The 11395-nt window shown below is 39.8% G+C and overlaps 1 protein-coding gene across 1 annotated transcript; it reads left to right on the top strand.

Moving 5' to 3' along the window:
* The first annotated feature begins 265 nt into the window (after positions 1-265).
* On the top strand, positions 266-9056 carry hapstr1b (HUWE1 associated protein modifying stress responses b). The gene is made up of 4 exons (XM_033971029.2): positions 266-719; positions 2820-2903; positions 3779-4054; positions 4349-9056. Exons 1-4 carry the CDS (start codon positions 524-526, stop codon positions 4585-4587), a joined length of 795 nt encoding a protein of 264 aa, XP_033826920.1. The 5' UTR covers positions 266-523; the 3' UTR covers positions 4588-9056.
* The last annotated feature ends 2339 nt before the right edge of the window (positions 9057-11395 follow it).

The following is an 11395-nucleotide window of genomic DNA, read 5'->3' on the forward strand; positions in this document are numbered from 1 at the left end:
CCTTAGCTATGGATGCCACCCACATTGTAAAAACAGCCATTTAAAAGAAGTGGCAAGTTGTTTCCTATTGGTTAATCTTTGTCTGTGGGCGGGATTAGCATTCAGGAGACGAGTAGGAAGCTTCAAGGAGCCAAGTCTTCAGAAATAGGACGCAGCCACAGTGTTGTTTTTCTCTGACCTTTTCTTTTTTTCTCACCGGCCAATCAGAGTCGCTGTTCCCCATAGAGTCCCGCCTTAAAAACTTGCTTCAACCAATCGTATCGCTAGAAAGTGGGAATTTGGGCGGGGCTTCGTGCGGGTGCCAGCTCCAGAAATTCCTAGGTGTTGTCATCGTCGCGTTCTTTAGTTTCAGACTGAGCAGGCGGATTTTAAACGTACATAATGTGGCTCTAACCGCAGTTCTTTCGTTCTTTTTTACATAGATCGCTGGGGTAATTGCTTTTTTACACTTTGGGCTGAAAGATCTTGAGACTTGTCGAGAAATAAGCTCGTATCCGAACCGAAAAGCCCCGAGATCTGAGCCATGGAGGAGAGGAAGGAGGAGGGGGAAGCGCAGATCCAGGAGCACGGCCCGGAGCATTGGTTCTCCAAATGGGAACGACAGTGTTTAGCCGAGGCCGATCAAGAAGAACCGAGCGAAGAGGAGACAGAGCAGAGCCCACAGAAGCTATGGCATCTCTTCCAAAACTCCGCCACGGCTGTAGCACAACTATATAAAGGTTTGTACTAAAAATAGCCAAGTTTGAGCTAAGGCTAACTAGCACAAGCTAAAGGCTAAAGGGAGCTAATCCTCCTCCTCAAGCTAACCAGCTGACTTCTGTGAGGTAATAAAAAGCATTGAGATTGAAGAGATTGTAAAAACAAAAAGCCTAATTGGCATAAAATCATCAAATCTGATTGCAGCAGGTATCAGAATATTTTTCAGCATTTTTTTCCAATCCGTGAGCTTCATGATTGCATTGACGTACCATAAATACTGTGCATATTTTGTGTCAAAATCCAATAATTTTCTCAAGATTTGTTAAAATAATCTGTAAATCTGTTTAAGAAATGGTTTGCATAACAATCAGTTTCCTGTTGCGTGTAAGGTTTTTCTTAAAATCCTAAATAAAATAAAAAAGTCTAGATTAGAAAAATTCTATTAAAAGTGGAGCATTCAAATAGCATATTTTAGTTGTTTTAATGCATTATTGTGGTGTTAAGTTACAGGCATGCTGAATTTAAGTTTTAAATCTGCATTGGAGAGCATTATATTAAATTGGCTGCTATCCGCATGAACCCTGCTAACGTTATTGCTGGGTGGAGAGCTACACACAAAGGGCACCGGATATGCTAATACCCTTAGCATCCTTAGCACCTAGTTTACATTTCACTTGAGGCCATTACGGCCCTTTTACGTTATGTTTGCCATTTTTTAACATCACACGACGCATGTGTGGTTTTAAACGTATCAGGAACTTTTCTGCGGGCACACAATCGACAGAAACGTCGGTTTTTGTGGAGTTTTCAGACCGTTACCTCTGAGCTAACTAAGTGCTAACAGCTAACTACCGGTCAGTGTCAGGCTTTGACACAGCTGACTGCTGTGTTGCAATCACTCTGGCAGTACCACGCCACACATGACAACAAAGATACAATACTTGGAAATCTTTTTTGGTCAATGTACATCGCTGACACTGCTAACTCTTGTTTCCTTCCCCACGGCGTCCGGCTTTTACACAATATGGCTCACCTAAATGCCATTTGTTCAGCCGATAAATAATGCCAAGCTCGTCAAAATGGCGAAAGCCAGGCAGGAGTTAGTCGACTAAATCCTCGTTTTCTAACCCTAACATCAAGTTGAAATGCTAACAAACAGTGTTATTGATTAGAAAAACACAGCCGCTCAGTCTGTGCACGACATTACTGGTATTGGCTTTGTGTTTATCAAAGCACAAAAAACACTCCCCAAAATGGCGCAAGGAGTTTAGTAAACGATGTGTAGTCTAAGCAGCAGTACACTATAGATTCTCCATAGATTAGATAATAGATATTAAATCTTGAGAAATTATTTTTCCTAAACATGGCAACTTCTCTTGCTTTAATGTGTCTGATTTAATATGTGTATAAGGGCATATGTAAGTTTAGAAATATTTAATTGAATGCAAGTTTCAAGCCTTTCTTGATGGCACCATAAGACATAACTGTAGAAGATATGTTGTCAATAAGCGGATATTGTAGTTGTGATGTGTGAAAATATGAATTATAATGTTGAGCATATAGTCTGTAATTGGGAAAACTACCTAAAATATCAGATTTTTTAATAAAAATATCCAAAAGTTTCAATATCTTTTAAACAAAGGTATCTATTGTAATATTCCTGCACTGTTGAGGTTCAAGTATTGCAAAAAGACAGTGGGCTAACTACTAGAATGGGATCAGAATCAGTTTTATTGCCATTGCCTGTCAACAAAATTCTCAAACTGGGAATGTGCTTCAGCAATATGGTGCAACATAAAACAATGAATAATAGTTGTAAACTATGATAAAAGCAAAAAAGATGTGCAAGCATTAAGGTCTTATACAGTCCTTTGCTCGCACAACTGGGTACCTTCTTGACAGACTGCAAAAATATCACCTCCTTTTTTATCTCAAAGGGATATGGGTTGGTCCTTATCAAGTGAAATATTTTCCTTTGCTGACTGGGAGGGCATCTGATTGAAGACTGTTGTTGGCATACAAACTCAATGTTTAATAGGTCTTGTGTGAGAGATTTGTCTCTTGTTTACGTTGCCATACAGAGCATGAGTTTTATGTTGTTGGTTTTTTTTTCCTTCCAGATAGAGTATGTCAACAGCAGCAAGGCCTGTCCCTCTGGGTGCCCTTCCAGAACGCCGCCACTGCTGTCACTAACCTATACAAAGGTGAGTGTCACACAGTGTAGTTGGGATTCACAGAGAAACTATTCATTACATTTAGATGCACATAAAGAGAACTACAGTTCTGCACTACTCTATAACAAAATTTCTAAACTGTATGTTAACCTCCCAATCAGAGCTTACCTGATGACATAACTGGATAATGTGTGTTGTATTTTATTCATGAGTACTGCTCATTGTACATGGTACACCGCTAGGAGAAGCAGTTTGTATGGCGTACTTGATGTATTGTGTACAACGTGAATATTTTATGTTTGTGTTTCTTTGTCATATGCGCAAAAGTGTGATGATATGTATAATGTGTTTTTGTTTTTTTTTTAGCATTAGAGCTACAAAGTTGTACAGCTAATAGTGTTTTCCATATGCCATAAATGTTTCTCTGCCAGATTCCTCATAATTAGTTTTTTTACACTGCTGGTTTGGCAGAGGGCAAGTGCTTGGCAACGCTGTCGATAAACCTGTTGCTAAAACAATTGGGGGTGACTTTGGTGAAAATGGCCAGCTGATTGGTCTGTTATTAATGTTCATATCTTGACTTAAGGACAAAATAGTGAAAAAAACCCACCAAGCTCATATTGAGTGGGTTAACATTTTAAGACCAAAATGATGGGTCTGACAGCAGCAATTAAGAGAGAGGGGGATGGTATTTCTATAGAAAGTGAATTGTGAGTTGATGGTGCCAAATCACACCTTTGCTCACTTCCTTTTTGGAACACAGCAACTAGCGAGCGAGCTATGTCCATATACAGTCTATGATATTGACACAGACAAGATTTCTGGAGAAATCAGATAAAAATTTAATAAGTGTTACTGCATGAGTACTACATGTATGTGCAAGTGATGATTGTGTTTCTCCTCAGAGAGCACAGAGGCCCGTCAGCGCAGCTATGACTTGGGCATTCATGTCGGCTGCCAGCGCAGGAATAAGGAGGTGATCGCCTGGGTGAAGAAACGCAGAAGAACCATCCGGCGTGAGGACCTCATCAGCTTCCTGTGTGGAAAAGCCCCGCCCCCTCGGACAACTCGAGCCCCGCCCAGAGTGTCTGTGGTGTCAGCTAACCGGCCCGCCCCTCCAGAGACAGGAAGCTCTGTGGAGACGGACCTGCAGCCTTTCAGAGAGGCCATCGCACTGCATGGTTAGTACAGCAACCTCATGTGTGCATCCTGGTGGCTGTAGTTATGTGGGCTGTGGGCAGGTCATACTAAAGGACTAATACCATAGGATTAATTACTCCACCGTAATATCAAAGTAGATTTAATGCACAATGCATTGTGATCTCTCTCAAATGTGTGAAAATGTGACTATAAACAGAATCTTGACTTGAAAGCAGGGCTCCCAGTTCTACTATTGTCTCAGCTGTAAAAAGTAGCTCTCTGAACACAAGTATAAGGAGGTTTTGGTGATGTGACATGTTGTTGTTCCCCTGCAGGCCTCAGTGGTGCTATGGCGAGTATCTCTGTGCGCTCCGGGCCCCCTGGCTCCCCCACTCACCCCGCTCAGTCCCTGGGCCGGCGCAGGAATGGCCTACACGATGTGGACCTTAACACTTTTATCGCCGAGGAGATGGCGCTCCATTTGGATTCCACTGCCAACCGCAAACGTGGCCCTGCCCCCTGTAGTGACGTCATCACAGACTCCCCCACTCATAAACGCAACAGGATGCTCTAGACTCTGCTCCTGTGCCATGGACGGCTGATGAAGACTCATGCCTTGGCCCACTCTGATACTAATAATAAAAGTCTGACTTTAGATGACACACGTTCTCTTCTCTGCCCCTGTCCTGAGCACAGCCTGGTCTGAGCCTGGCCTCCTGTGGATGGCCTTCTGTGGAAGGTCTTCAGGGGCTCTCATCTGTCACAATGGTCACACATTGTCCTTAAGCTGAGGACCAGCCCAGCTTCCACCAACCAGTGTTCAAAGTCAGCGTAGTTGGCTGAGTGCAGCAAAGCAGCCAGTGTTCTGGCTCGTGCTTCCACAGTACGATTCAGTCTGGGCAAAATACATTTGTCCAAACGCACAAATGCAAATGAAACATGGAAGTTTAATTCTGTCCTTGAGACTTTCCTAGTTTGAATCTTACACAGCATTTCTTGTACAATACGTTGGGAGACAAAGTGTCATGTGCAAACAACAAAGTTTAAAAAAAAACATCAAGTAGTACAAGTATACAACATTCAGATTAATTTATTAATTTGTGTGAATAAGTTGGATGTTTATAATTAGTGATGTCAAACATGTCTCTAACCTGGTACTTCAAATGCCATGTGTAATCAAGATGCTTACTGGTCTGAGACTAGCTCAAACATATTCTAATGTAGCAGTCGACTGGTTTAAAGGCCATTACATCTGACATGTTATCACTTACATTATACAAATTGTTGTAGCAGTTTGGCAAAAATGCATACAACATTGCTCTTGCTTTATTGTAAAATAAAGTCCAATGTCACCATTCTGCCTTTTTATATAACAATCATTTATCTGAAATGAACATGGATGAAGTATTGGACACCTGAGTAGCTTTCTGCTTGGTGGAAACTGGGCATTCCTCCTGCTCTACCTGGTCAAAGGAGCAGGCCTAACCCCAAACGTGTGCCCCTGAGCGGACAGCCCCTCACGCTTATACCTGCTGCTCCACGTGCTCCACGACTCCACTGCCATCATAGGACTCTGCCTCTGCTGCTAAACCTGCTCCCAATACTCTGTGCGTGTGAGAGAGAGAATGTGGACTACTGGGCTTCAAATTCCACAAATGTGTGTTTTTTTTAAATTCTGTATTAGTTGTGGTAACTTGTAGCCAGTGCTGCACATTATGACAAAATTACAATATTTGATGACTCTGGATATTACAGTAATTTTAATTATTAAATTCAGACAAAAAATAATTCATTTCTATTAATTTAGTTTATCTCACTCCTTTGTCAGATGGAATACTGTCTAATTAAACACACCTAAACCTCGCCCACAGCTGCATTTCAAATGGAGCTGCTAAAGTGGGCTGTACATGGAGGAGTAAAACAGTGAGGGGAAAGGAGTGGCAGAAGAGTTTATGACCAGAAAGCTGCAAATTTACCTAGTTTGCACTATAACTGCCAAAAAAAGGACTATGAAGAGTAAATGATGCTATTCAAACACCGTATACACAGTTTAGTAGCAAACAAATGATAAAAAATTGAAAAAGGTGTTTAGTTCCACTATATTATTACAATATACTTTTTTTCATAAACAAATTGGAATTTTATCATAATATGCAGCCCTTCACAACTTGACTCTCACTAGTGATGACAACAAAGGAAGTTATCAGGTTATTGTTTATTTTCAACAATGCTTTACTCTGCAGTTTGGTACGGCACAGTTTTGGATCTGGCTTGTTTTTCCACTACAGAAGTGCATTGGGTAATGGCTAATAATCTGCCAAATGACCACACACAAACGAGTAATTTGTAGAAAGTGTGACAATGGGGACAAGAATTAACCATGTAAAAACACTCAAGTGCCAATAATATGTTTTTATATTTAGAGAGGGAGTACTGTGCAAAATAGAATTTTTTTTGGAGCTTCCTACTGTATTATAACATTGTTCGCTCATTAGAAACATGCCGGAAGAGGTTTTAAATGTCATCCATGCATGTTTGAGTATTTTAGTGATCTCTCATGAACACTATTCAGACCCTCCACTCACAACCTGCGTCATCCCACACAACAATATAATGCATAAATAAACAAAAACATAATAAAAAAAACTGTACACAACAACTTGACAAACCTGATATGATGTGCAGTAGTTTCATTAGTGGGATGCACGTTGAATGTGTTGTGATAGCGCTGTGAAGGGGAAGCAAAACGAGGGGTGAAACTTTTTTTTTTTTAATGTTAATGCACTGTTTTGGGTAAACGTAGCATTTTCAAAACAATAATAGGTAACACGGGGATCTAAATGTGTTATGTTTTAGCAACACCCCCTCTTTAAAGATGGATTTCCTGTACCATTCTGTGTTATGTTGAGACTTTAGGACTGAATGATAAGCAACACTTTTTGCAGTCCATTATGAATTACTAAAAACAAATACTTCTGCTGAAAGATTAAAAAAAAAACAAAATCTAAGAATCCCATGCATTTCAGAACATAGAACAGAGGTCTAAACTACAGTATTAGTAGGTATTTCTTTTTTACATAATAGAATATAAGATTTTTTTTTAATTTAAAGATGAAATCATGCAACTCAAAGATGCTGTATCAAATCTTTCCTGTCATAAAAATGTGAAAAACAGTACTAGTTATTTTTAAACCGTTTGCAGTGGTCCAAAGTCCTCACTATGCATTTGGAGCATCACAATTATTCACCATGATGAGTTTTATAAGCACTTTTCACAACTCAGAGAGTTAACTAGAATGTAAATGTGGACTTCTTCATTCTTGAACAGTAAAATGCATTGTAATTAGATGCAGACTGCACACAGTGGAGGGCATATTTTGACTTTAAGAGTTGCTTATACAATATGTCTGTACTGGAGCAAATAGATGAAGAGATCGTGTACAGGGCCTTTAAATAACTCTTTGTGTTACTATTGAGAGCATTCAAATTTGGATTATTCTTACATCTTACTGCTCTAGTCTAGACCTCTACAAACCTGTTCTGAAAATATATGCACTAGTTTATATTGAAATTTCATCTTGTATGAAATGTCTGCATTTGAACCAACTTTCAAAATGATAAGATTTAAGCCCAAATATTAAATCCAAGATAAAGGCCTTCACATGAATGTTCCGTTTAAATACAAATAAATAAATAAATAAATAAAGGGGCAATTTAAGCACACTGAGCAGTAAAATACAAAAATAATAACTTCTCAGTGCAGCTCAACAGGTAGGGTCAGCAGATTGTGTGTCCTGCAGCTTCAGATCAGCCTCCAGGGGGAGCCAGGTGAACTCTGGAGACATAATAGGAGGCCTCTCCTCAGCCTCAGTCTCACTCAGCTCTGTTGTTTCGGTCACTGATGAGATGGGCCATTCCCTTTGAAATGTCTTCTGCCATATTTTGTGTAGAAAACCTGTTACTTTGGTGTAAAAAGTCTGCAGCATTTCAGAGCTAGCTGGTTGGCATAGCTAGCTTCATACAGGGTTGCCATGGAAACAGGATGAACTGCTGAAATCACACAGTCCAATAGTCCTTAACTTCTGTGTTTTGAACTGCAGAAGCTGCATTTCTTAGTTGGTCAAAATCACAAAATATTAACTGAAAAATGTAAGATAAAAACTTTAAAAGTTTAAAAACTGCTCAATGTGCCAACCAGTCAGCCACAAGAGCAGTCAACCAGGACCATGGCAACCACAGTCCTTTTTGAGAATAAAACAATACCAAAAGTACGCCGTATTAAACTGCATTGTACTGCTTTGTATTTTCAATTTCATTTAATTTTCCATTTTCATGTTTACACCTTGCCTGTTCATTTCAAATTCTTTGTGGATAGAGGTGGGTAGTATTCAGTTACAAACTTACTCAAGTAAGTTTTACTTCAGATACCACACTTTTGCTCCTTTTTGAGTAATGTATTGTACAGTCTAACAGTACTCTTACATGACTAAAAGTTTTGGTTACTCTTCCCACTGTGAGTAAGTCTGCAAAGTGACAAAAGCTTTATGTTGATAATATAAATACATTTGAACATTTGTGTTTCTTGCACTTCGCTTTTTGATATGATTTAGTTTGTCTCATTTTTGTGGTCCATCTTTTGAAAACACAAAATTTTGTGCATTATTTCACATTTTGTCCCTCCAGTTACATTAACCTCAAATCATTAACTAGATGTTACAAAGTGGGAGATACTCTTACTTGAGTAGTCGTTTCGCCCAAACACTTTTTTTTAAACTCTTACTTGGACCACTACTTTGTATTTATACTTGAGTAATGTTATTTTCAAGTAACAGTACTACTATACCCACCTCTGTCTGTCTCTCGTCTTCAGCTGGGTGCCCTCCACCTCTTCTCCTGTCTGGCCACGTTTCCACGACATCATTTGTGTTGGTTGATCCGGTGGAATCTATTGTAAATATAAGCCGAGCTGGTGCTGTCTATTGTGGTACATAGTGTAAAAAAGACTCCTTGTACAATCTGACATTAAAAACAATGCAAGTGTTACGTGTGGCTCTTTTGTCATTATTGTTCACAGTATAGAGCAGTGGGCGTACGGCGGTGCAAACGGGGTAGATCGGCAATATGGCGTCTTGAAAATAAGCCATTAAAGATTGCTCAAAACACGCACAATCACTCCAAATACAAGTTCGGGTGAGTAAATAGTGAGGCGAAGCAACTTTAACATACTTAGAAAGCTCTGAAATGTCGATTTTGCAGGTAAACTTTCATGAAATGTGCGAGATCGAGATTTTGTCAATGATCAGCTTGAATCTTTTTAAGGGAGAACTCTACAGCCGATCCTCTGCTAAGTCCTAATATTTGTCTTTATGAACATATTTAAAGATACAGTATGTAACTTTCTGGAGGTGGTATGTTACTCGATTCTATTGAAATAAAAACCTAAAAACATACTCTCCAGCTAGATAAGCTTTATGTCATACTGTGGAACATTGTAGTAAAAGGAACCACATTTCCATGGAAACAAGCAGAACAAGAACCTCCCCCAGGGCAAATAAGAGTCACGTTTGTGGAGATGCAATCAATCGTGCAATAAACAAAACCAAAATGAAGGGGGGGGGAAACACAAACCATGCTTTTATTTTTGTCTAAAAATGGCAAAAAAGTTACATAGTATGGCTTTAATTAATTATACAGATAACAAGTTCAAATAAGGGGGTTACTCATAAAAGAGCAAAAATATATGAATGAGTAAATAAATATCTATAACTTCTAGTGGTGTTTATTATTGGATGTAATACGCAGTTTGAACACACGAGGGAGACACACTACACAGGCTGGAGCATCATGGGTCACGTTCAGAGACTGCTCACTGCCATAGGACAACACAGGACAAGACACCTGTGGGTTTAAAGCGTGTGGAGTGGTTTTGGTGGGATAGAACCCGTGGTAATTTTACATCAGTCTAGAAATGTAGCAAACAAAAAGATGGAAAAAGAGGGTTTCTGATACTGAGACATAACAATGGGCAGCATAACAGACTAAATGTGTGTCTTTGATTTTTAATAAACAAATTTTTTATCCACGGAGCTATTTTTGTTTAGCTCAAATTAGCTTTATGCAACAAAATGGAAACTTAAAGTACGGTAGTTTCTCCTTAGCACTTCATCTCCAACAAACAGACTCGTGCAACAGATACGTGCAAAGTGTGTCAGATCCCAAAGCTCTGAAGGGGGAGTGACTTAGCACAAAGGGAGAGGGGACTCAGAGGTGTTTTGGAATATCAGTGTAGACGTGGATAAGCGATTGACTGTTTCACTATAGATGGAAAGTAGCTGTAACTCACTAGCTTACAAACTAACTGCACAACAAATCAATATAATGTAAAATATGTCTGAATTAAAGGTCCTATATTACGCAAACTCTTGTGCGCTTTAAGTCATGTTAGAATGCTGTTACCTCATCAAAAACAGACCTGGAGTTGTGTTTTGTTTCATTCGCACATGTTTGAGTCACCCGTTATTATTAGTCTGTCTATATTTCCAAAGCTCAAAACGCTCAGTTCCACCTTGTGATGTCATGAAGTGGTAGTTTTCAAGCTAACTGCTACATTTTACCTTTTGTTTAGTAGAGATTGGAAATTGCAGGACTGAAATTATAAAAAAATAAATAAAATAAAAAATTCTAGTGACGATGTATGGCGTTTAAAAAGACAGTAGAGCACTTCCTGTATTACCAGATGACATCACAAGGTGGAGCAGAGCCTAAACAAAACACAACTCCAGGTTTGTTTTGGATGAGGAAGCAGCATTATAAACATAGATCAGAAAATGTATGAATTAAACGATTTTATTTTCTAATGTAGACCGTTCCTATGCAGCACGAAATACAAGTATAAACAGTATCTGCCCAAACTAGTCGTTTTTTTTTACACAACCTAATTCATCTCCTCCATGTCCTGGTGGCATTATCCTGGTGCACACACTGTTCCTCTCCCCTCCAGGCTGGGTGGGTGGGTGGGGTGGAGGGAGGTGGGGAAGGAGGGGGGAACCAGGGCCCGGGCTGTCTATCACATCTCGCCCGCGACTGGACTTAACACGCTCTGTCACAAAGGGCAGTCTGTGCGGTGCCAGGGAGCCAGCGGAGAGCAGGGTCATCGCGCGCGCTTGACCCGGGTCCGTCTGAGCAGAGCAACATTTGATCTGCACAGTGTAGCATCCATCACAGCGGGAGCACGAGGAGGAGGGCTGTGCTGTGTGGGGTTTGTCATTGGGTTAGAAAAGACTCAGGGTTTTTCCAAATATTGTCAGATTCAGAGGATTATTTGAACGAAGTCTGTTTCTGAAACTTTATAAACCGCTAAGTTATGAAAGCATTTTGCAGAA

The sequence above is a fragment of the Periophthalmus magnuspinnatus genome, chromosome 1 (assembly GCF_009829125.3).
Source record: "Periophthalmus magnuspinnatus isolate fPerMag1 chromosome 1, fPerMag1.2.pri, whole genome shotgun sequence".
Classification (NCBI taxonomy): domain Eukaryota; kingdom Metazoa; phylum Chordata; class Actinopteri; order Gobiiformes; family Gobiidae; genus Periophthalmus; species Periophthalmus magnuspinnatus.